The sequence below is a fragment of the Symphalangus syndactylus genome, chromosome 22 (assembly GCF_028878055.3).
Source record: "Symphalangus syndactylus isolate Jambi chromosome 22, NHGRI_mSymSyn1-v2.1_pri, whole genome shotgun sequence".
Taxonomy (NCBI): domain Eukaryota; kingdom Metazoa; phylum Chordata; class Mammalia; order Primates; family Hylobatidae; genus Symphalangus; species Symphalangus syndactylus.
In genome coordinates, this window is record NC_072444.2 from 46,480,778 (window position 1) to 46,507,273 (window position 26,496).

The window sequence follows — 26,496 nt, forward strand, 5'->3', positions numbered from 1 at the left end:
CCAGTGACGTCATTAGATGGAAGACTTCTGTTAAAGTAGAAGCCAGAGAGCCCAGCTTCTCCTCTGATGGCCTGTGAGCTGCAGGCATCCCTAGTCTGCATGTGTTACATAACAGTTATTCCACTGAATGCCCATTTAGTTAACATGCAGTAATGAAATAAAATGTTAGCAGACAGAAATGTTAGCTCCCTCTTCCAGGCATCACGACAGCAAAATCAAGGAGACAGGAACAAGGGAATGATTGCCAGGGTCTTCATCACCACATTAGCTGCCAGCAGGAAATCTGTGCCACTGAAAACTGACTTTGACAACTCCTCTGTTAACAGACTAATAAACTCAGTTGCATGTCCTGTTATGACAATGGAAAATTCTATCTCCTTTTTATGTTTTCTGCATATATATATATATATATATATAGCCATCCAAAAATCCTATTTATGCTAATATCTTAAAATCTGGAACTACAGCTATGCCAACTGAAGAATCATTTATAAGCTAGTTTGAGAGCAAATGGGGACGTAGTGTGAGGATCTTTAAGAAATACTCTTTAAATAAAAAGCAGGATCCTCAATTCTTCCATCAAATTAAAAATAGGAAGTTTTCCTACATGATTGCTAAAAAGGACACCCTAACAGAGGTTGTGGCCTGTTATCTGATTTGCTGTTTTTCACCTTCCCTCAATAAGGAAGGGATATTAGTGTATTTCAAGGTAGTGTCAACAATTTGAAAATTAGAACTCCGTTCTCTCAATACTTATTTTGCATGAGTAATATTCCAGACCTGGTTTAGGAGTTGGGAACACATACAAAAAACAAAAAAAGCCAAAGTGCATGACCTCAAGGAGCTCAACCTAATGCCAGAGAAAAATCAAAAGTCAATTATTGCAGTCACCTGTACACATGGAGGTGCTACTAGAGCAGAGCATAGAGTAGAATAGAGAATAGACAATTATTTGGAAGACAAGTCAGGAAGAACATTCCAGGAGAAATACCTTCAAGGCCAAAATACTGGAAAGAAAAGAAAAACAGAACATGCTCAGGGAATGAATAGTGGATCACAACTGCTATAAAGTGGACACATACGGGGCCATGACTGAAAATGGTTTGTGACCCAAGAGGGTTCCAAATAATGAAAGGCCTCACCTACTGAGATCAAATAGTAAAGGGTTTTCTTCAATAAGATTATAGAGAGCCACTAAAGAATCTGAAGTTGGACAATGATACAATCAAAGCCACTTTTAGGAAACAACAGAAACTATATTTTAAAAGAACCCTGGATTTTCCCTAACAACTGACCTTGTCTAGAGCGTGATATAGCTGAAAAATCTTGGAAAGAGTCACAATATTCAGGCTTTTGTCCTGCTGGGCTGTTGTACCTGAATGTCCTTGGACTCTCCATGTTAAACCACTGTACATCTCATGACTTTCCTCTGTACATTAAAGCGTACTTGCCTCCTCCCTCACCAAGGTTGCAGTGGGAACAAAATGATGTAAATACATAAGAAGAAATCTATAAGAAAGGGTTATGATCATACTTGTCAGAGAGATTTCATGCCCATTGATTCATGAATTTATCCCAGTAGCACTGAGGGGCAGATTCTATTATTTTCCCTTGAATATGGCACAAATGAGGCTCACATTGCTGAAATAACTTGCTATACATAGGTCACAGTGTTATTGTGTTATAGAATTTTAATGACTAGAGAAATGTATTCTGACTTTTGTCTCTGAATTACATAGTCAAAATGTATTTGCATGAATCGGAATGAACACACTGGAAATTCATTTCATGACAACTTAGTCAAGTCAGTCATGGTTTTAAAAAATACTGATAAACTATACTGAACAATCACAGGATGTCTTCGTTTTATTATTGCTCACTACTTTTATTACTCTTTGAGTTGACTCATTCCAAATGAAAATCCAAGTAATTAAACTATACCAAATGCTTCAAGGGGAAGCTGAAAGAGCTGTGATGCTTACAGAACATTCCTCATGTTTTAACCTGTTTTATTTTTAAAGCCTATTTGAGGTAACAGTGTAAATTAATACTTAGTGTTTTCTATAGACAAGATGTGGACTATCTGGTTTATGTAATTGTTATTTTAGGTTAGAATATTATAGAATGGCTAAGACAAGAAATAGAAACTATTGAGTGAGATTATATCATATTCTCATTCTGAGTCATGCTGCTAGAGCAAATCAAAACAATTTTCCTTAGTGACCATGTATAATCCACATGGTATTCATGAGGAATCATGGATCACAAAAAGTAAGTGACTTGCCTAAGGTCATTTGTGGCAGAGAGGATCTGACTCATGCAGGAGTACCCCCCCTTCCCCCCCAACCCACCACCAGGGTTCTATTGACGACGTTTTGCCTCTTAGTTTTTCTACTGATGGCAACACCTATGCCGAAACCTAACCTCTGTTTGGTAGTCTATAGTATAAAAAGTGTATAGTAGAAATCTGTAGTAGGAAACAGCCATATGACCTAGTAGCATAGAAAGGATGTCTCTTATATGAAAAAGTATTTCTAAACTTTTATGGAAATAACTTTATATATATGTAATAGATACCATTTAACCTGGAAATGCCAAATTTCAAATATTGTGCTAGATGTTGTCTGTTTCTTGCCTTTAATCCACATAACAATTGTGTAAAGGAGTTACTGTTATTTTAGAGACTGAAAACAACCAAGGCTGAAAGAAGTTAAATAATTTGTCTGATACCAGAGAGCTATTGATAACCTCAATCTGTCCGGATTCAAAGAGGCGGCACAAATGAAAACTGTGTCTTCATATACTGAGTTTATTATGTATGTATATTCCAGATCACTTCTTACTCATGGGACATACTAGAGCTTTGTATTTCTCTGGCAATTAATCTTCTGTTGATTGAAATACATTAGAAATAGGTGCTGATTTTTCTTGCTCGGTATTCAAAGTAAATATCAATGATTCTCCAAAGGAAGCAACATCAACAATTAAATTATATTCAGTTAATTATCTTCACTTATATTTTAGAATCTTTTGTTGCTTGTAGGGGTTTGGAACAAAGCTAAAACTTGTGATTACATTTCTTGCTCTTTATCAACCCAGTGTAAATATTTGAAGTTGGCTTTACTGTAGCCTCAGTTAACAAGGGGGTGGAGGGAGATGGAGAGAAAGACAGAGAAAGAGGAAAGAAAGAACAAATGGAACCAATTCACATGTAGGATATGACTGAGGGAAACTCTCAAATCACTGAGATGTATTCAAAAGGAAGAAAATCAATCCAAGGTGAATATACACCCTCCATTTCCTTCCTTTCTCTGATAAGAAGTCTTTGGATTAGTTTTGCTTTTAAATCCTTCTGTGTTCCATAAAATATTTAAGAGTGCTCTTCTTTGCACTTAACATGTTGTAATGTGAAGAGAAAGTGTTTTCAAGCCATCTAGAACTAAGTTCAAACTCCACTGGTTCTGTGGCTTTAAGCATTTTGGCCATAAAAGAATATTTATGTTCAGCGATTATCTACTACTTGTAACTAGGTGCCAAATATGCAAGGAGAAATGCATAGAAAACTGGCAGTTTGCAAAGAAAAACAAGAAGCAGACAATTTTTATATGGTGGAATAAGTGCTATGTGAGAGGATGCTAAAGGAGCAAAAAGAAGCAATAGCTGCAAAAGTCCCACTCAGATTTCTTGCATGAGTTGACAGAGGTTCCTCAGGAAAAGACAGTGGTAAGAAGTCTTTGTGGCCAAGAGATGTGCAAATCTGAAGATCTAGTTGTTTGAAGAGCTGCCGGAGTCTAACAGGGCTAGAGCTGAGAATGTGAGATGACATGTGTTCAGCACTGAGTACAGCATATGGCACTTACATAGGGCTCAACAAATGTCCATTCCTTTCCCCATAGGCTAGAGCAGTGGGTGAACCCCAAACACCCCCTGTGCTCATCCTTATTTTTGGTCCTTATTTTGATGTCCCCCCTTGAAAAACACCCTCCTGATACCTATCTGACTCCCCAAGTCCAGCCTTTATGCCCAGGTCCAGTCTCTTCTTTAAGAAGACTTTCTTTCTTTTCAAATTTTATTTTCGGTTTAGGGGTACACATACAGGTTAGTTCCATAGGTAAACACGTGTCATGGGGGTTTGTTGTATAGATTATTTCATCACTCAGGTATTAAGCCCAGTAACCAATAGTTATCTTTTCTGCTTCTCTCACTCCTCCCACCCCTCCTCCCTCAAGTAGATCCCAGTGTCTGCTGTTTCCTTTTAAGAAGACTTTCTCACATCCAGTTCAGCCTGCTCAGATCTCTCCCTCCCAGAAGAAGCATTCTCCCTTACAAGCAGTCCTGTGCACTCAATTGCACGGTGCATTCACTGTTCATTAACGGATTCAAGGAGGTTGGAGTTTTTTTCTCCTGAAGGAGAATGAAATCCTCTCAACAGCAGTGAATGCTTTTGAATCACCTAGATCCTGACAAAACCTGGGATAGTCATCAATGAACAAATTCTCTTGGATCAGCAAATTCCAGTGCATTCCAATACTGCCACAGTCTTAGGCTGCTGACAGAAAATTACTGATTTCTTTCTTTCTTTTTGAATTAGCTTCCTCAGGTTGAATTTCATTGGTTTTCTTATTTCATTTTTCCCCCTTATTGTGCTTTTTTTCCGTCTTCTCCCTAAACATCTATCCAGTCGTTTAACAATTACCAATCATTATGATGAAAGAGTACTCGGCCTGTAATCCCAGCACTTTGGGAGGCTGAGGTAGGTGGATCACCTGAAGTCAGGAGTTCGAGACCAGCCTGGCCTACATGGTGAAACCCCATTTCTACCAAAAATACAAAAAATAGCTTATGTGGTGGCCTGTGCCTGTAATCCTAGCTACTCGGGAGGCTGAGGTAGGAGAATCGCTTGAACCTGGGAAGCGGAGGTTGCAGTGAGCCAAGATCGCACCACTGCACTCTAGCCTGTGGGTGACAGAGTTAGACTCTGTCTAAAAAAAAAAAAAAAAAAAAAGAAAAAGAAAAAAAAGTATTCGGTGGGATACTATGTACCTAGACATCTCTATGAATAGTCTATTCCTGAAACATCCCTCTTCTGACTCCTAGGTTACACTTTCCTTAGTACTTTATTTATATGTTTTGGTTATCATTCCTTCTTGATTGTATCTCTTCTTGAGTCTCTTAAAATATTTTACTTTCAAGGTCCCACACTTGGCCTACCACACGTGATTGACTTCATCTACTCAAAAGGCTTCAGCAACTATACACCCACTGATTCCGATATTCCCCATGGACCTCACTCCAGAGATTTCCAGCTAATTCTCACAGTGGGAAACTTTCCAGGCAAATACTGTGCCCCAAACTAGACTGAAGTCCAACTACTAAATCTCCTCCTCTTTCTACACATCCTCTGTCTATTTAAACAGCAGCTAACATGGAACAGGAAATTTGTATTTGTCAGGCACCATGCTAAACACTTTAAGAAGATTGTTTTACTCAGTCCTCACAATACTTCTTTGAAATGATTGCTATTATTGGCCCCATATGACAGGTGAGGAAGTTAAAGCACATGGAGCTCACATGGCTTCTTGCCCTAGGTCATATATCTTGTAAATTGTAGAGCCTGCATTTGACATTAGGCTGTCACACTGAGACAGACCTCAGGACTTAGTCACTCCATTCTGCATCCAAGTTAAAAAGCTAAAAGTCATCCTTCTGTCTACTGTGTTCAATTTTTCTTTAAGTCTACTTGATCCAATTTTAGATATGCCTTTCATATCAGGTCCCCGCTTTCTAGCTTGTGCTGGTTCTCATTATTTGCTGCCCACAAAATTACAAATTTCATCCAGTATCTGTCCCTAGTACCCACACCTTCCATCTTCAGTATATGCTCCAAAGCACCATCACCATTACATTTAAAAAAAAAAAAAGAAACTGATGAACAAAGCAAACAACAAACAAATAATAGCAACCCAGTCCTCAACACTAAAATGAAACCAACAAACTGTGGCTGGCTCTTAGTTGGCCAGCAGAGAAGTAAGTTCCTTCTCAATTCATTATCTGCGTTTTCTACTCTGGCTGCATTTCCTGCATCTCCTTCCTGCTTCCCCCATTTCATCTTCAATTCTAGTTATGCCAGGTGTCTCATAGCCCCCACTTTGTTGCTTGACGTTCATGTCACTTTGCCTTTGTTCATGGAGCTCACTCTTCCTGCAAGGCCATTGTCTGTGCTCTTCGTCTTTCTCATCCCTCAAATCTCTGCTCAAAGGTCAATTATTTTGAGCACTTTCTCACTTTCTCAAGAAAGTAACAATGTTCTTGCTACAGTAACTTGACATTGCTATGTGCACATGCCTCATAAGTTCATTTATTTGTTTTTGTATACATCAAAGAGTGGATATCTACTGTGTGTCAGGGATTAGATCAGAGGCTGGAGACCCTGGGAAGATTTAGATATCATCCCATTCTTATGGAATTTCCACTAAGAGCACACTGAATTATCTTTTTCTGCTTAATCTTCTGTCTCACCATTTCTATAATAGCCTATATGCCACCAAAGCCTTGAATGTGACTGGTACAAGTATAAGTAAGGCATGTTTTCTCACCTAAATAGGTTTATAGTCTCAGTAGGTAGTTGACATAACTACATGCAGTCAAGGGACCATATACCTACTGTTAAAGCAAGTGTTGTCCCTCTGCAATGATTACTATAGCATCTGAAAGCCAGATGACTTGATATGCTTCAAATCAATACATGGCTATTGACTTCCCCATAGAAGAAGCACTACATCAGGCTTGGAAGAGGAAGAAAGCTGACATCCTTCTGCAAAGCTGAAAAATGAGCTAAAGGGCATTGTTAAGATGTCAGAGAGCCTACACTGTTGAAAAGGGATTGTCAAAGGCTGAGAAATGGTGAAAAGACCCTGAACACATGTGAGTGTCATCAGACATAAACATCGAGAAGATCAAGGACAAGTGCTTGTATCACTTACTGGATCTGTTCAATGTGACAGTAATCATTAAATTCACAGTTTAATGAATCAGATGTATTTTCAAAAAGTACTTGTTGAATGAAAAAATAAAATTCTGTGGAAGCAATCTTATTCCTATAATACAAGTCATCTGAAAAAAAAATCTCTTTTTTTAATCTGGAACTCACAATGAGGGTCAGTAATAATCTCTATTTTAATATGCCACTGTGTTAGTAAAAGTACATGTAAAAAAGTTTTATAAGTTGTAGTAAACAATAATGGCAGAGAAGGTAAAACAAGATCTCAGAAAGTAGTGATCAGAGTGTAAACTGTAATAAGAGTTTAGGAAAACAAGTTGGAAATGTGAATCAAGATTCTTAAAACTATTGAGAACTTTTGACTCAATAAAGCAGTTTCTGAGGTTTGTTTAAGTAAGCCATAGAACCTGTGGTATTAGAAAAAATATATACATATTTTTTTCTTTTGAGACGGAGTCTCGCTCTGTGGCCCAAGCTGGAGTGCAGTGGCGCAATCTCGGCTCACTGCAAGCTCCGCCTCCCGGGTTCACGCCATTCTCCTGCCTCAGCCTCCCGAGTAGCTGGGACTACAGGCGCTGGCCTCCACGCCAGGGTGATTTTTTGTATTTTTTAGTAGAGACGGGGTTTCACCCTGTTAGCCAGGATGGTCTCGATCTCCTGACCTCTTAATCCGCCCGCCTCCACCTCCCAAAGTGCTGGGATTACAGGTGTGAGCCACCACGCCCGGCCAGAAAATATTTAAATACAAAGATGCTTAACATGGTGCTGGTTACAATAATGAATATTTGGAAACAAAACAGATCCTCTGCCTCTCCCACCAAAATCAGAAAGACAAAGAAAAATATTAAGATGGTTTAATATAGAAACAAAAACATCTTGGGCTATTTATTTTGGTGTTATTAAAATAATTTGGAGTTATTAAAATAATATTTATAGGTGTTACAGAAGCATGTGAAAAGCTCTGGTTATAGTAGTAAGTGTGCTTCAGTATTCTCTAGGGGAAAGTGCTTTATAGGAATCCCATTTGGCCTTCAGGAATGAATGACTAGTGCAATTCATGTTTTCTTTTTTTGAGCCAGGCAAGTTCTGCATTGTCCCAGAACACAGCATATATATGTCTACTATCATGTCTTAGCCCTTGACAGTCTGTTTTCAACAGACCTCCCTTTTCCTTTTGTCTATTTCAATTTTAGATGTCCTCCAAGTCATTCTACTTCCTTCCATAATGCTTTCATGATTATTCTAGAACACAAAAACTTTCTCATCCCTCAGTCTTCTAGAACTGTATTTTCAAGTATGATCTCACACTATTCTACTGTGTCTTAAGCAATATAAAGGAGGTCATAAATGTCCCATCACCAAGTTTGTAATATAGAGGTTTGCAAATGCCTTGCTTGTTTGAAGGAAGAAATAAGATGCAGGATTTAGCTTCTGGCATCAACAGGCAGATTCCCTTGGCTTAAAGCCCAACCTCTACTATTTACTTGATATGAGACCTTGTGGAATGTACGTAAGCTTTCTGGGCCTCAATGTTCTCATCTGTAAAATGGAGATAATAACACTATGCATATCCCTTTATTGTTATGTTATAATGATATCTATCTATGCCCTAATATCCCACAATCAAAAACCTGCTTCTTTTTATCTTAATTTGAATTCTTAATAAAGTAGATATGACATACCATGACCAAAATATACCCTGAGTACTTAGAAGCTTGGTTTTGATTATACAGGCTTCTGAACTTGCAGGTTATATTCAACTAATAACCATGATATCTATCTCTGGGAGTCGGAAGGCATTGAACATTGGTTGGGTTGCCAGGGATTGATCTGGCGGACTGCAAACACTGTTTTTATTCAGTTGCTCCTGTGGAGAATAGGATACCACTTTGGGAGAAATTTTCTAACCACAACAACTTACAAACATCATATAATAGTCTCCAATGGCACTTTATGGGGTAGGTTTCCTCTTCATATGGGAAAGCTGCCACAGATTGGACAGAAATTGCCCACACATTCATCATCTTTTTCTTAGAAAGGTAGTTTTGAATGATGTATGTTTGAAAAATGACCAAATTAGCATATCCAAGTCCCTTAACTATCATCAGGTAAGGATAAAAAAAATTAAGACAGACTGAAGATATCTCTACTTTCGACAGCAGCATGCTGTGTCTACACATTTTGGGAATTTCCATTTTGTTATTCTTTAGTGAGTCCGTTGTGCCCACCTCACCCAGGCCCTCTCTTATCCACAAAGGCTGGACAAAAAGAAGTTAATCCCATCTGTCCTAAGTCTGTTCTCTTGCTTCACATTTACTAGAAAGCACCAACAATGAGGAGGAAAAGACTATTTCCAAAGAGCTTGACAAAACTAAGAGAATACTCAAGAAATTATTATAAATAATTTATTAATCCAAAGAATTTGTATTTCTTGTTTCAACTGTGGTCAATTCCTTCAGTAAGACATCCCTCAAACACAGCAAGGATTCTGTCATTTCCACAAGTGCAGAATTTCAGGCCTATTTGTTTTTGTTTTTACTAAAGGGTGCCCTGTGTGCCATCTGCACTGCAGAAGCTCTCACCTGACCTGTGAGTGGGACTCATGCTTGCTGAGAGTGAGACACAAGCTTGCTGATGAAATCACTTGGTTTGCAAAATGACTAAAAACAATGGTCCTCATCCAACTGGGGAAGAGGGAAATTAGTTAGAGGGAGGACAAATATTTGAATTGCACAGGGAACCAAGGTGTGCTTGCCAAATGTCACAAATATTCAAGGGATTTTGATTTGTCCTGGCTGAGTGCCCAGAAGCAAAGATAGAGTTTCACAAAGTTGCAGCCTACAATGTAGGCATTGGGCAATTTCACAGAAAAGGAAATAGGAAGGTGTTAAAAAAAATGGTATTTTTAAGGTTTTTGTGTGTTGAGTCTCCTGCTCATCAGGCTTGACAGTGTTCCTTTAAAAATCAGCACTTCACCTCCATTGATTTTCAACTTCACACTTTTTTTTAAAGCTCGACATCTTCTATTTTTAGCCTGATGGATGAAGTAAATTAAAGAAGAACAGTATCCATAGAGATGAACTCCTCAAAAAATTGTTAAATTACTTTTGGAGAAAGTGAGTGGAATAAGCTTTAACAGTCACGGGAATGTTGTAATGTGATTTGGCTGAAATTCGGGTTGCTTTGACTTAAATCTTCATGTTTCCCTTGTCTTGCTATTATATTGATGGCCATTTCAGTTGTCTCTGAACTTGTTCCAGCAGCACTGACATTACAATCTGGACGGCCTTATGTGGGTCCTGCAATGTTTCTCTATAGGTATATGGTGTTCTTGGCTATTTGGTGATAATATTTTTGGAACCAGACTTAAAACCTAGAGATCAGTGTTTACTGGGACTTTTAGATAAAAACATGTAATTTTAGCCTTAGATGGACCCACAATAATTCATTAGTTTTTCTTCCTAGGATCTGCAAAAAAATAAAAGGATACCTGAATTGATAAAATCATATACGTATTCACATATAAGAACTAGGTAAAGGCCAGGCGTGGTGGCTCATGCCTGTAATCCCAGCGCTTTGGGAGGCCAAGACAGGAGGATCACAAGGTCAGGAGATCAAGACCGTTCTGGCTAACAGGGTGAAACCCCATCTCTACTAAAAATATAAAAAAATTAGCCTGGCATGGTGGTGGGTGCCTGTAGTCCCAGCTACTCGGGAGGCTGAGGCAGGAGAATGGCGTGAACCTGGGAGGCAGAGGTTGCAGTGAGACCAGATTGCGACACTGCACTGCAGCCTGGGTGACAGAGCGAGACTCTGTCTCAAAAAAAACAAAAAAAAAAAACAAAAAAAAAAAAACAAAAAAGAGGAACTAGGTAAAATTTAAATTCAATCTCCATTATTCTATTGTTCTTTTCACTGTTCTAAATTTCTTTTTAATTGTATTTTTATTTTTAATTTTTGTGGGTTATAGTAGGTGTATATGTTTATGGGGTACACGAGATATTTTGGTACCAGCATACAATGCATAATAATCACTTCATAGAAAATTGGGTATTCATCCCCTTAAGCCTTTATCCTTTGTGGTATGAACAATCCAATGATACTCTTCTAGTTACTTTGAATTCTAAATTTGTCAGTAGAAAAGTTTTAATAAGATATATGTTTTATAAAGCCAAACAATATTTTTTTGTTTCTGCAGGCAACCAACAGCAATAACCACATCACTCCCTGATGACCAGTGGACTAGTGGACTAGTTCTTCTCTAATTTGATCAAACTTCCCTATGGACATCATCAGTGAATCCTGCTTTGAAGGAATGGAAGAGGCTAAGAAATGGCTGAGAGGTCTTTTAAGATGAGAATATCAATGTTACTTATCTTTGCTCAGTCTGGTTCCAGCCCTACTGGCGTCTACCATGTTCTTTCTGCATCCCCAAGTGCCAGCCCAACAACAGCAGGCACTTAAGAAAAACTGGCAAGAACTGTCCCTGAGTGATAGTTCTCACTGGAGTCCTCAGAAGAGCTCCAGGTTTTGGCTGTACTCTTATGTCTAGAAAATGTTTATCTCACCCTTCTACCTTCTAAGCCAATTTCAAATTTCTAATTTTTCATTAAATGCTCTACAATTCCAGACAGTGATTTCAGAATTACCTTTGACAATCACACTTATAGTCCATAGTTGGGCATACATTTCTCTGACTGGCAAACTTTCTATACTTTTTCATGTGTTTCCCCCAACCCATGGTCTCAATAAGACTATACAATTATAAAAATCAGGGCTGGGCTGAGCACAGTGGCTCACGCCTGTAATCCCAGCGCTTTGGGAGGCTGAGGCAGGCGGATCACGAGGTCAGGAGTTCGAGTCCAGCCTAGCCAACACGGTGAAACCCCATCTCTACCAGAAATACAAAATTTAGTCGGGTGTGGTGGCGTGCCCCTATAATCCCAGATAGTCAGGAGGCTGAGGCGGGAGAATCACTTGAAACCAGGAGGCGGAGGTTGCAGTGAGCCAAGATCGTGCCACTGGACTCCAGCCTGGGCAACAAGAGCAAAACTCTCTCTCTCAAAAAATTTAAATAAATAAATAAATAAATAAAAAATCAAGGCTCATCTTTATTTGTTTTCTATCCCTCACTCCTTATCCTGTGTACACCCTAGCCTACCTCTGTCTCCCCTTTTATCACTCCTCCTCACCTTCAGCACCCTCCAGCCATCTGGAACTATTTGAAAATTCCAATTTTCCACAGAGCAGAGGACCCCTGTGCTTTATGTCTCCATTTGTTTCTTTGCTTCTGAGTATCCTTTTTCTTTCTTTCTTTTTTTTGTTTCCTCCCATATTTCTACAACAAGATCAGCTCAGGTCTTCTATTTGAAGTCTCCCTAACATTGGGGTTGACAGGCAGTCGTTAGCACTTACCACCAATATTCAGGTTCCGTTTTCTCCCATTCCATGGTAAGATTGCACTTCAGCACCTATTGAAGTTGGGTGTGCCCACGTGACTTTATTTGGCCAATAGAATGTGAGTGGAAGTAATGTTTGCTACTTCCAAGTAGAAGCTTTGAAAAGCTAGCGCATGCTTCCCTATGCTTCCCTCCCTGTGTTTCCTCTTACTACAGCAATCTTCCAGATAATACAACTTTGTTACCATCTAAGAACAAGGACAAGGTGGAAGAAGGGCCTCTGTCATGCATGATGGGCATGTGACACAGGCACGGCATGGACCTTGTTACTTAGACCACAGAGATGTTAGCTTGTTTATTATAGCCACCTAACAACTCACCAAGGCAATGCAATTGACTTAATAGCTCCCTCTTGTGTGCCTACAGCACCTTCCCTTGCTTCCACCTTAAACTTATTCAACTGTACTATCATGATCTCATTTCCTGTCTGTCTTGCTGGTAGACCATAAACTCCACAAGAATATGGCTTGTATCCATGCATCCTCTGAGCCCAACAAAGTGTTTGGTATATAATAACCTCTTAAAACACACATTCTGAATGAGTGAATAAAACATCCCTGCCCCACGCTAAATAAATCCTGAAGTTAACAATGGTATTCCTGGAGTTTTGTCCATCCCACCAGGGGCAAATGATCAATCTACTCACAGTTGTGGCAGGTGGCACCAGCGTAACTTGTGTCACTGCAGTTACAATAGAAGGTAGTCCAGGACTGGGAGCAGCTTCCTCCATGTTCACAGTAGTTTGGCAAACACCTAATGAAAGAAAACATAAATGAAAAGAAAATAAACCAAATCATTTGGCAGAAAGGGGAAAGCAAAAATGTCTCATATCCAGCTGCCTCAATTAATAGTAGATACTGATTTGCTATACTCCCATACCTAAGGCAGATTGAATGACATCAAAATAGTATGAATGTTACAGTTTTAGCACAAAGGTAGAATCACCTTGCATTACTGGACAATGAAAGTCTCAAAGCTGATGTAAGTATTTAAGTTAAGGATGTTAATATTGAGGCAAATTCATGTTGACTTAAAGTTAATTTGAAGTGGTCAGAATTTGTAAGGTTTTTCACTTACCAAGAAATAAAACGTATAAAGATAATTATTTTACATTTTTTAATGGTTTTGCATTTTTAAAGGAGAGGCAGATAATTGAGGTCATTGTCCTCATGCTTCTCTTTTGGAGAATGACCAGGTATCTATTTTAAACTGCACAAAGACAACATGAAATTAGAAAAGATGATACTTGTTCATCTAAAATGCAAGGATATTTTATCATTTGTAAAAGTATAAATGCTATCCTTAAAACAAAGGCTTCCCTACTTCAGGTCAAAATAATATGGCTATTCTGAAAAATATTTTTACCACACACATAAAAAACCACATAAAATATTTATATAATTTGAATCAGCAATCACACTGAGACGATCCTGTCTTAAGGCTATTGTTTGAAATATGAAAAATATATATGCTAATTAGTGTTATTCACAATGATGCCATTCATAATAGTGAATCAACATAAGTGTCCAACATTAGAAAATTACTTAGGAAATCTGTAGTACATAAAATTAATGGACTATCATAAAACTACAACAAATGATGTGGACAAACATGATTATAACAGACCAGGACTGGATTAAGTAAAAGTTTAAGATACGAAGCATGAACACCACAAAATAAAACACGGCCTTTATAAATTTCAAAAATAGTGAAAAGGAAAAATCTTTAGACTTAGTCAGGCTAATGGGAGTGGAGGTAACATTTATTTCTTCCGGACAGAAATCACAGACTTTAGGGAGACATGTATCTGAGTTCAAATCCCATTTACTACATGGTGCCTTTGGGTTATGCTTCGCACCTCATACACTGCCGCCATTAAGAGATAACCTGGCTGGTGCTCAGTAAATGTAGTGAATAAAATTAAGAGTAAAAACAATGATACATACCATAATTTTTGAAAACAGTCTTTACAGGGCCTGAGATAGTACAGGAAAATAAATTCCGCGAATTTAAAAAGAGAGAGGGTGCAAGCAATGAAGTTACAGAAGTGGTATATAATACAATAAATGGGTTCATTGTGAAACCACTAAGAATCTGAGGCAAGCAAAAGTAAGATGATTTACTTTGACTGCTCTATATAGGTAGGAAAGCCTCTAGCAATGATTGTTTCAAATCCCAGAAACTAATATTCCTGCATATGTTCAAACATATTATTAGAAATTTTCTGCTCAGCACAGCAAACATACAATTGTGCTGACGGGGCTTATGTTTGGGAAAAGCTTGTTGATAACTTTATGGTATGCAACGATAGCCTAAAGTACAGGAAAGATTTAAATAAAGGACCCATAGTTTTGCTATGGGATGTATTCACACAAAACAACCAAACAAACAAACAAACAAAAAAGTGGTCCTCTCTCTGTTCAAATTCTACCTCTCCTCTTTATTCCCACCCATTCTCCTGGTCTTGGTGGACAGCAGAGGCCACAGGCTTTTCTCTTGGGTAACTCAGAGATCCTGTCCTGCTCTATGCCTGTGCTGGGAGGGAAGTTCCAAAACCTTAGAGCCTTGATGTCCTCATCCAAGTAAGGATTTCTTTCTCCAGGCATGTCCTGAGGAGATCCTAGGGGGCTAGCATTGTTTTGAATGCCCTGTGTCCCCACACCCTGTTTTCTTTCACATCCCAGCATCTCCTTGCTTCTGAAATACTGCTTCTTCTGCAGTTTACCTTTTGCCATAATTTCCTCTTCTGAAGCTGCCCAGTTTTTCCATGACCTTTCCACACCTCCTTTTGCCCCATCCCATCCCCCTCCCCACAGCACACACATAAACACAAACAGAGATTTCCACAATGAGCAAATCATAGTATTATTGCTGCCCTCCCCCAACAAAAAAAGAAATTGCCTTAAGAAAGAAAAACTGAGCAAAGCACACTCAATAGGTGCTTATTCTGTAGTTTTTTTGTTTTGGGCCCCAAGAAAGTTCAGGGTTGCCTTTTTTTGGTGGCTGAAACTATAAAATAAAAAACCCAGACGTTCTCAGTGGTCATGTTTTGAGACACAAGAAAATTTGTCTGCAGTGAAAGAGAGACAGAATAAACAAAAAATATGCTGACATGCAGCATGCAGCAAAAAATGGAGATGCCAAAACTGTGTGGTCGGTCTCTGCTGTTCTTGAGACTTCATTGCACCCATGAACTTCCTGAGGGCTGGCTATTTTCATCTATATTGGATTCTGTGAAATAGCCTAACCCTTTTCCAGAAAAATCCCCAACGCAATTAGGCTAGTCCGAGCTGGGATTCTCTTGCTTTCAGCTAACAGAATTTTAACTTTGGGTAAGAAAGAAGAATCCTGTAATTACAAAAAGAAAAAGAAACATTTTCTGCACTTTAATTTTTTTTTTTTTTTTTTTGAAATGGAGTCTTGCTCTGTCACCCAGGCTGGAGTGCAGTGGCAAGATCTCAGCCCACTGCAACCTCCACCTCCTGGGTTCCAGCGATTCTCCTGCCTCAGCCACCCAAGTAGCTGGGATTACAGGAGTCTGCCACCATGCCCAGCTAATTTTTGTATTTTTAGTAGAGATGGGGTTTATCCATCTCTACTACAGGTTGGCCCGTCTAGTCTGGAACTCCTGACCTCAGGTGATCCACCCGCCTCAGCCTCTCAAAGTGCTGGGATTACAGGCATGAGCCACATGGCACCTGCCCCACTTTAAATATTTTTAAAACAAAAGATTACAAAATCTACTTCGACATGTAGGGAGAAGGGTTTAGGGGAAAGCTCTAAGAAATATCTGGGCACTTAGAACACATCTTTAATATGCCTCACGCAGACCTTGTTTTGCAGTGATAAACTCAATTTACCAATAAAAATGTAGAAACTGCATTTTTATTAACTTACTAGAAACTCATTTGTCTATGGTCACTCAGAAAAACCAATGATGCATTCCTGGAAGGGTAAAAGACTACTTGAGCAAGGAAAAATCTAGTTTCCCCAGAATGAGAAAGAAAAAATAATAATAAATGAGCACTAGTAGAGCTGCCTTCAAGCTTGGTTCATTTGGGTTCAATGCACACTGTGATTAGAAAAACTCATCTGTAAAGTAGACGCTTGAGATAAAAGATGCGTGACACCAATTTTCTTATTTAAAAGGGGCAGTTTTATGAGTATAATTTCCATATTCTTTAATCAGCTCATTTTAACTGGGCTTTTGTTTCTTTCTCTGTCTGTGTGGCATAAACTGAGCATCGAAGACGTTAATCCAGAAAAAGACCCATCACAGAACTGGGAAGTGAAAAGAGTGAATTAAGCGTGAGGGCACTCATTCTTTTAGGTGTAAGGCTCTTAATCCAAATTGCTAGGAGATAAACACACTGAACATCTGTCTTCTAAAATCCTAACGATATTGCATCTATAACTGCATCTGGATGGATGTGACTTCCTTTGATGCACAATGTTTAACAAAGAAAGCTTTCAGCATGGACACAATGGCTTTCCTCTTACTCCCCAAAGCCCTGGTGATGTGTCCCAGGAAAAACTCAGATGGTGTGGCAGACACATTGGAAGCTGTTAGCCTCTGTATAAAAGCAGAATGTGCATTGTCTTAAGGGAAATGAGATAAAGGGTTGAAAGAAAGAGAAGAGATAGGAATGAAAGGAGAAAAAAAAAGTCAGAGGGTTAAAAGTCTTTATAATGTTTATCCAAATAAAAAATTCTTCCAAAAGAGAAGGATCATTGCGCGGTGGGGCTATTGACAATCCAGGTAATAGGTAAAGTGAAAGGTTTATCTAGAGTGGTCCATGGACCTAAGCTCACAGTCCATCCTACAGAGGTATATGGTTTGGGCCTCAAGGTGGTTGTTTTGTACTGTGTTTGGCTGTTCACGGGAAATATGAAGAAACAGAGTATTTCTCTTTAAAGGCAAATGCACAGCAATGGAGACAGCCAAAGAAACTGCTTCAGAGCATAGATAAGATTTTGTAGGATGTTGCGAGATTGAGCCACTTGGTAGACTAGAGACAGACATTTCTGAGTATGTAAACCGGAGTCCAATTTCAAGCATCCTGGCAAGCACACTTTCAGCAGAACATGCTCTCTCTAGGTCAGCATTAGGAAGAACAAAAGGACGCCCACAGCTTTCCTTCAGGAAGATCAGAGTGGTTATTTCTCTGTAACTTAGCTTTAACTGGGGCCGGGCTGAAGTTTCCAGCTGGAGTGGATGAGGCCTGGGAAAAGTGTGATGTCAAGACAGTTCAGGGAAATGCAGTCTGTCAGTTTGTTTTTAATTTGGAGAGTTTCACAGAAGAAATATGAATTTTTGGCTTCTTTTAAAGCAAAAATAAGATTACTGAGCAAAGTCAAAGCAAATCTCATGGCTACACACCAGTGACTTCAACGTTTAGATTTGAGTTCGGTCTTCACTCGTGAACTCCAGACTCCTCTATGCAGCTGTCTGCTGTACAGCTCCACGTGGGTGTCTAACAGATATTCCAAACTTTGTGTACCCAAACCGAACTTTCCAATCTCCTCCCTCACCCTGCCCCCACCACCTGCTTCACCTGTGTTCTTCACTATCACAGTTGATGCCAAAACCCTCCTTACCAGTACCCACGTTCTTAAACTTGAAGGCCCTCTCCTTCTCTCATAGCCTATATCCAAGATGTGAGCAATTCCTGCTGGCTGGGCCTCAGAAGCTGTCCTGAATCTCACCACTTACCACCCCTCCTCTGATGCTGCTCTGGTCTGAGACACAAGCATCACTCACTAGAATAACTGCAATTATCAACTAACTGGTCTCCCAGCTTCCATCCTTGGCCCCTTCAGTTAATTCCCAACACAAGAGCAAGGGTGACCCTCTAAAAACCTAAGGCAGATCATTTTAAATGCCTCTCCTCTGGCTCCCTATTTTATCTAGGGTAAAAGCAACATCCTTAAAATGATCTTCCAGTTCTTATTGCTTTGCTCCCCTTAACACTCTCAACTCACCCCTACTCTTTTCCCTTTTCTACACCTGCTCCAACCATGTTGACTTTGTTGTCCCTAAAGCACACCAGGAAAGCTCCCTTGTCAGGGTTCTTGCACTGAAATTCCCTCTACCCAGAGCATTTTTCTGCAGATGTCCACATGCCCCTTGTGTCCGCTCATGTTCCTGCTCAAGTGTCACCTTCTCAAAGCGGCCTGTCACCATCATGTTATTTAATGTGCAAACCTTCCTCATTGTTTCCATGGAATCTCTTTTCCTGCTGTTTTTTTTTTGTCTTTAGCATGTACTATCTTCTAACACACTAGATACTCTGCTTATCTATCAGTTTATGATTCAGTGTCTGTCTCTCTGAAAATGAACGTTAGCTCCATAAGAGCACTACTTGTTGTCTGTTTGGTCCACTGACGTACCCAAAGTAGTAAGCAAGGTAGGCACTCTATAAATTGTTGTAGATTGAGTGAATGAATGACAGACATTTCTGGGGTGCAGCCCTCTGTTAGCTAGGCCTGTTCAGTTTGTCACAGCCTCACTGGCCTTCACCCATTTACTATTACCTGCATGCACCTGAGCAGCACAATCAGAGCTCAGCAGGAAAGAGGGCAGGCAAAGGAGCCTCACTTTTGTTTTTTTTTAAGAGGTGAGAAAACAGTAACACAAGGAAAAAGAGCCTTCTTCTGTGCAGCCACAGGCAAGGAGCAATTGAGAGAGGGAAGAGAAACTCAGGTTTCTCTTAGTGGAGAAGTAAGATAGAGACCATGAATTGGACGTTCTTTAGTGGCCACTTAGGGATGCAAGTCAGTAATGCAATTCCTTTTGATTACTTATGTCCATTGAGCTATATTTTTGGGCCCTAACAACTTTATTGCTTAAGTACTTAGAAAGATAATTGTCCTCTAATTGGATCAGAAGCAGAACCCTTATGGATGATGCAACTTAGAGCTTTTTTTTTTTTTTTTTTTTTTTTGAGCAGAGGGCAGGGAGTAGAATATCTAGCATTCCTGATAAAATCTTTGTACAATTTTGATAGATTTTCCTGAGATAAAAAGTCTGCTGAAAAATTCAATTTACCCATCCAGCTCACTTTGATCCTTGTTACCTTTAACCAAACCTGACTTTCCGATCTCCTCCCTCACCCTGCCCCCACCACCTGCTTCACCTGTTTTTCGCTATCACAGTTGATGGCAATACCCTTCTTACCAGTATCTAGGTCCCCAAACTTGAAGATGCTCTCCTTCTCTCATAGCCTATATCCAAGATGTGAGCAATTCCTGCTGGCTGGGCCTTCAGAAGCTGTCCTGACTCTCACCACTTATCACCCCTCCCCTGATGTTCCTCTAGTCTGAGCCACAAGCATCTCTCACGAGAATAACTACAATTTTCAGCTAACTGGTCTTCCAGCTTCCGTTCTTGACCCCTTCCATTAATTCCCAACACAAGAGCAATGGGATCCCATAAAAACCTAAGGCAGATCATATTTTAAAATACAATAACCTTAAACTAGCCTTATGACTATCTTAATAATTTTTAAGCAAACATTTTTTTTTTCCTTCCTAGTCTCTTACAAATATCTCCACCAAGAGGAAATTTTGATCTTGGCTTTCTTTAAGGCTTTTCCCTTTATGTGCTCACAATCACATCTGGGATGTTGCTTTAACAGTATTATTTCCCCTGTTTTACAGATTTAAAAAGTGTGACTAGATGAGGGTGAATAACTTGTCCAAGTACAAAGCGACAGAGTCAGGAAGGTGAAGCATACTACCTGTCACTGAAGGCTATACTGGAGCACTGCACATCCTCCTTCAAACAAATGCCAGATCATCTCCCTAAAAGTGATACCTAAGCATACATCTGAGGCATCACTTTTGCCAAAGTGACGGTTAGGGGGTTTTGCATATTTTCTCCACTGATTCCAGACACTGTTATGCAATGTGCAGTTGTCAGTTTAGATTTTTTTTAAAGATATTTTTGGTAGGAAAAGGAATCTTAATATGACAAATGGATTAATTGGAAATAAAATTACACTAAAGAAAAAGTATGTATGTTTGTACAATTAACATAATGATATAGAATTTATTCTACAAATTCCCAATGGGAAAGGAAGATGTCACTTCTATTTTCCATCCCTCTTCACTTCGTTTGTGAAATCTTTAAAATAGATTAACCCAGAAGACAGCCTTTGCCCCGTCCTGCTCTTGTAGTTTACAATTTTTGCACATGACAAGAGAGTTTTTCTGTGTCCTGAGCCTATGTAAGTTAACATGGTTACTTCCTCGTTTTTACTACTAATGTCAGAAAATTTTAGACTCTGCCTGCTTTTAGTAGAAACACCTTATTCGTTATCATTGCAAGCCAAATAAAGTCATTTAAACTACCAAACTTTTTATTGCAAAACTTAAGTTGTATAATCCCACAAGTACAGAAAAATGTAAGAGTTCATCAATGTGTATTAAGCAAATGGAAAATTCATTGAGGATCCATATTTGGTCTTTGAATCCAGTGATACAGTCACATGGGTTTCATGGTCAGCCAACTGTGGATGTTATGGAGCCCTTGTCTGAGCTTCCACACATAGGGGCCAAAATGCTCCACCAAAGTCACCAACACTGACAGCCTCAAATTTTCATCACTTAGCACGTTACATGTCTTCCTTAGGCATGCAATTTTTAAGCCCAGAAGTTTCCAAATTCAGTATCAAAAGTTTAAAATAATCAAAACTATGGTATGAATGTTTTTGGGTAAAGAAGTTTGGTGCTGAAAGAGAAAAAAGATCACAAAACTGGTCCTGGACAGAAACTTCTGTGTGACGTAATTTTCACTTTTCTCAGAAAAAATTAGCATTCCCAAGTTAAAAAAATACTGGAGCATATTTCTGATGAATTTTAACAGGGTTAAGACTCAGTATCAGTTGACAGTCTTAGGAAGAACCTTACCCTTAGAATCTGAATGTCTTACGTTAAGTCATGAAGTCTAATAATCATTGAGTTTTTAATTTTTAAATTTTTCTAAAAACATTAGGTCTAACAAGGAATATCTCATTTTTCTTTTCTCTCATAAAGGTCCCCTGCCAAGAGTGAATTTTTGAATTGGCCTGCTCTAGTTCTTGTCTCTTGTAGGAAGATTATAATAAAACTTTGAATATATTTTAATAGTCCTTTTGTATTTGTAGTTTTTAAGAGAATTTGGCCTATTTGAGTATAATTCTTGTAAACTTCAATTTAAAACGTGTAAGGCTGAGCTCAGTGGCTCACCCTTGTGACCTCAGCCCTTTAGGAGGCCGAGGCAGGAGGATTGCTTGAGGTCAGGTGTTCAAGACAAGTCTGGACAACACATGGAAACCCTGTCTCTACAAAAAAATTCAAATATTAGCTGGGTATGGAGGTGCACGCCTATAGTCCTAGCTACTTGAGAAGCTGAAGTGGGAGGATTGCTTGAGCCCAGGAATTTATGGCTGCAGTGGGCTATGACCTCACCACTATACTCCAGTCTGGGTGACAATGTGACAGCCTGTCTCAAAAAAAAAAAAAAGAAAGTATGAGACAACTGATTTAGATCCTTAATTGAAATCTTCCTTAGTAAAAAACCTAAGAAAGAAGTTCATTTAAGTTAAATGTTTATTTTCTGAATATTTAAGTTTGACAAGTGTTTGTCACATTCTGTTTGTTAATTAACAAATCAATGAACTTAGAAAGTTAATAAAACATATCACATACGTAGTTTAAAGTATTTGAAGGTACTTAAATAACTAAATCCAGGATTAAACATCTCCAAAGGTCCCTTAGACTTGATAGCTAAGACCTGCTAGATTTATAAATAGAAAAAGACATTATAAGCTGAATTTTAAAAAAAAGAAAAAAAAAACAAGGATTTTAAAATTTTAAGAAAGTCGACATCACTTTTTTAAAACCAAAAATAAACCTTGCTAAAGTCTGCTCTGCATTCAAAAATCATCCTTTGTAGGCACCAGAACACTCCCATCGGCACCTGCCTTGGCTCACAATTCTGTTCTTAAATCCCACCTTTCACCCTCATATCCCTGGAGAGAACTTCAGCTTCTCCATCAGGCTCTGCACAATGCCCAGAAGCTGACCCTGGGAGCCACTTCCATTTGTTCAATCTGGAGCACTGAATTCTGCCTTTAGTTTCCCTTCCTCTGTCTGTCTCTTTGTCTCCACAATGGTTACCTTTTGGCGAAAATAACAGGTTTTAGATTTAATCTATTTGCCAGGTTGTTCTCCCAAATTCCCTAAACTCCTTAAGTAGTATTTTGATAAATCTGTTCACTCAAAATTGGAAAACTCTGGATTTTATTTTTCTTAATTTGCAAATATTACAGAAAAACATTTTGCATCCTTTTATTTGCAGTTTTTTGATACTACATAATCAATCCTTTTATTTTCCATATGCATTCTAACTTTGTTTTCTTTTTTTTTTTGAAACAGAGTCTTGGTCTGTTACCAAGTCTGGAGTGCAGTGGCACGATCTCAGCTCACCACAACCTCCACCTCTTAGGTTCAAGCGATCTTCCTGCCTCAGCCTCCTGAGTAGCTGAGATTACAGGCATACGCCAGTGTGCTCAGCTAATATTTGTATTTTTAGTAGAGATGGGGTTTCGCCATGTTGGCCACGCTGGTCTTGAACTCCTGATCTCAAGTGATCTGCCTGCCTCAGCCTCCCAAGGTACTGGGATTGCAGGTGTGAGCCACCCTGCCAGGCCCAACAATTTCTTCTTGGAACACATTGCCCCTTTACAGCCTTTGCCAGTGTTCTGTGTTATAATACTTTCTGCTCATGCAGTGTATGACAGATATTGCCACAATGCCATGGACACAGTGGCATTTTAAAAACTTAACTTATATATCTGCTTTGACCTAGAATTCTGTTTCTTTCAATAATGTCCCAGAAATACATTTTTACATGTACAAAAACAATGTAAAATTATTATCATTGGTAACAGTTAAAAACATAATTAATGGACAATCTACCATTTAGGGAATGGTTAAATAAATGATGGTACATCCATACTGTAGAATGCTATGAGACATTAAAACAAATAGTACGTCTGTACATAAGGAGATTGGAAAGTCCTTCAATGGACTGGAAAAGTGTTAGCAGTGGTTAACTGTGGGAATATAAGTACGGTCTCACTTTTTGTATATTTCTGCTCATGGTTTTTGCAATGAGTCTGGAAAGAAATGTAGAGATATTTTATTTTAGTTCGTATATGTGCATGTGTGCATATACAAATACACACACATATATATACACACAAATGTATAGATATACTCACACATACATATATGTGTGCATGTGTGTGCATGTGTGTATATGTTTGCTATCAGACCATGGTAAAGGGACATTCATGCAGCTGAGGGAGGAAATGGTCTCTAAAAAGAGAGAGTCAAGCTGTCCTAAGGCACATTCTAACCCCAGGAATGAGACCAGCTGGACAAAAGAAGATGTTCAGATATCTGAGGATGGGCAATCCACCTGGAAAGGTGGACACTGGATATGTATCATTGCCAGTATGTTCAAGGGCCCCATGAGATTCCAGGCCTGTCCTGGTGTCACTGCCTGGATGCAGCTGTCATAGTACCCATGAGGTGTGTAGTGGGGTCACCTTTTCATGTGAAGCTCCTGAGACTCAGCGAGTTCCAGATTTCCAGTGAGGGCAGCGTGAACATTTAAACCCAGGTCTAACCAACTGCCCTCTATGTCCCTCATCAAACTCTAGAAATCAAATTAAATGGGGAGGGCCTTTGCTCCTTTGGATAAAGCTCATCTGATAACACACTCCTCATGATCACCATTCCTTATTGCCGCCTATTGATTCATGTACATTCTAAGTCTCTTGTAAAAATTAAAAGAAAATGGTCCTTTGTCTAAGAAAATAAGCACAGTAGTTAACTGTGTGTGCCCGAGTGCCCATTTTTTATTGCAGTTATTTAGACATATGAACTTTTTAGACACATGCCCACCCCTCTAAAAAAATCTTCAACCTGAACACATCTTGAGAAAATCATCGGTTAAAAGATAAGAGCATAAAAAATATACTCAGTGTACTTAAATAAAAACTTACGGAAATAATTTTTCTTCACTGTTAAATTTCCCTCTTCTCCACTTCCCATAACAGACTGAAATGAATAGGACACCAAATGACAGGCCTTTGAAATTCCCAAATGTTCAGATAAATGATTCTCTATACATGAATCTGAATGTATTTATGCTCCATGGAGTAACCTCCCTTTTAAGGAATTCTCATTCCTTCTTTATACAGTTGAAGGTCAGTTTCAATTTCTATATGCTTTCCTTGGAGACAAAAGAACAAAACATTTCAATAGTCCTCAGAATGCAAGCTGACTAATGTAAGCTGTGTTATGAAGCTCGCACATTAAAAATCAGCTAGGTTGTGTTCCTTTGTCTGTTTGCTTTAATTAGCAGCCAACTGCATTGATCTCGTTTTGGTCAGATAGCTTTTCCGAAAGCTTTTGAAACCTATTGCTATGCCTTTCCATTCTAACAATTATCATAATCCCACTTTACCCCCACAGTTGGATCTCCATTATAATTTAAATGTGTCGTAATTACAGCAGATGCAGACATTAAGGAATTAAGGGAATAAAAAGAAAAGTGTCAAAAGTCAGTTTCCTAAATTTTCCAGGGTCTAGTTCATGGCAGGAAGTCAATTGCAGATTGTTGCGATGATCCCCAGATAACGGACAAGCAAAGATGATCGAATGAGTTTGCAATGCACGTCAGTGATCCCAGCAACAATGCTGGGGTTCAAGAAGAAGCCAGGCACAAAGGGCACGCATGCCTCTCCCTGCACGGGCCAGTGAGGGCCACTGAACAGAAAAGGGAAAGGTCCTCTCTCTACCTGACCCTGAAGTACTCAGTTCTTCAAAGGCTAGTTCTTCAAAGCAGAGGACATTCAGAATCAAGAAGAATGTATCAGCGTCATCCATACTAACATTGTTAATATGACAAACAACCTGAGCCTGTGAAAATAGTAGCAAGACATTGCTACCTGGGAACTTTAGAAACAAGTCACCTACCACCAAATTATAAAATAATATATATCAAAAAACTCACAAAGGAAGAGAACTTCCTATTAGCTTGGTAGGGGTCATTTTCACAAAATAGAATATAATTAAATTTCTTTAATCAATCCATTTATCTCAGTGACCTAGAAGTGATCCATCAGAATGGAAATCCACCACACAACTGACAGAGGGGTTATAGATTTCGTGGGAGAGAAATATGGGTGGGTTAGTCCACCTCACATCTATTAGGAAGAAGGTTTTATGTTCCTTGTACTCACAGGTTTTTGTTCAGCATCATGATTATGATACCTCGGCTGGAATATTGGAGCTATCAGGAAATGCACAGACAGTAGAGCTCTCCAGATTACTCTAAGGGTCTTCTTAATTTTAGGACATCACTCAGATTCCACTATGAATAGAAATAATTCTATTACTTGACTCAGCGCTTCTCAAACTTTGGTTAAAATGAAGACCCTGATACAGAGGTTCTGCATTTGTAATAAGCTTATGGGAATGAGAAAACTGCTGGCTCCCAGAACTCATTGAATAGCAAAGTTCTGCACTTCAGTAGAGAGTCATTCTGTAGAGATGGTTCAGAGGCGTTGCAAATTGTGGGGTTTTATTTTTTCCCTTTCCTTTCCATGTTTTCATCTCTCTTGTCAAATATTTCTAATTATTTTGTAAGTTTTAGGTTAACATGATATCATTTTCAAATGTGTCATGAATCAGGTTTTAACACACTGCACTAGCAATGTTAGTCTTTAGCTCCAGGCTAACTCTGGGGAGACTTTGATGGAAATCTTTCCCCACCTTCCCTGGGATTCCTGTGAACTTTAATGGGGAATGATGCTACACTGCACTGTCATGTATTATCAGGTCTGCTCAGGCCCACGCAGGTAGAATGGATACAGAGAGGGCACCGCTGCCCCACAGCCCCATCCCCTTAAACCCAGCCATGCTCAGAGACATCTGCATGCTACAAGCTCTTTCCACTGCATAATAATGAAGCAAGAACAA

At 39.0% G+C, this 26,496-nt stretch overlaps 1 protein-coding gene across 5 annotated transcripts in view; it reads right to left on the minus strand.

Annotated features, from left to right (window-relative positions):
* CNTNAP5 (contactin associated protein family member 5) overlaps window positions 1–26,496 on the minus strand; it is an 884,209-nt gene that overhangs the window by 342,067 nt on the left and 515,646 nt on the right. For all 5 annotated transcript variants that reach the window (XM_055262660.1, XM_055262659.1, XM_055262661.1 and 2 more), the window contains exon 11: window positions 13,106–13,212. In XM_055262660.1, coding sequence (XP_055118635.1) covers window positions 13,106–13,212 — 107 coding nt within the window. The remainder of the gene's footprint in view (window positions 1–13,105; window positions 13,213–26,496) is intronic.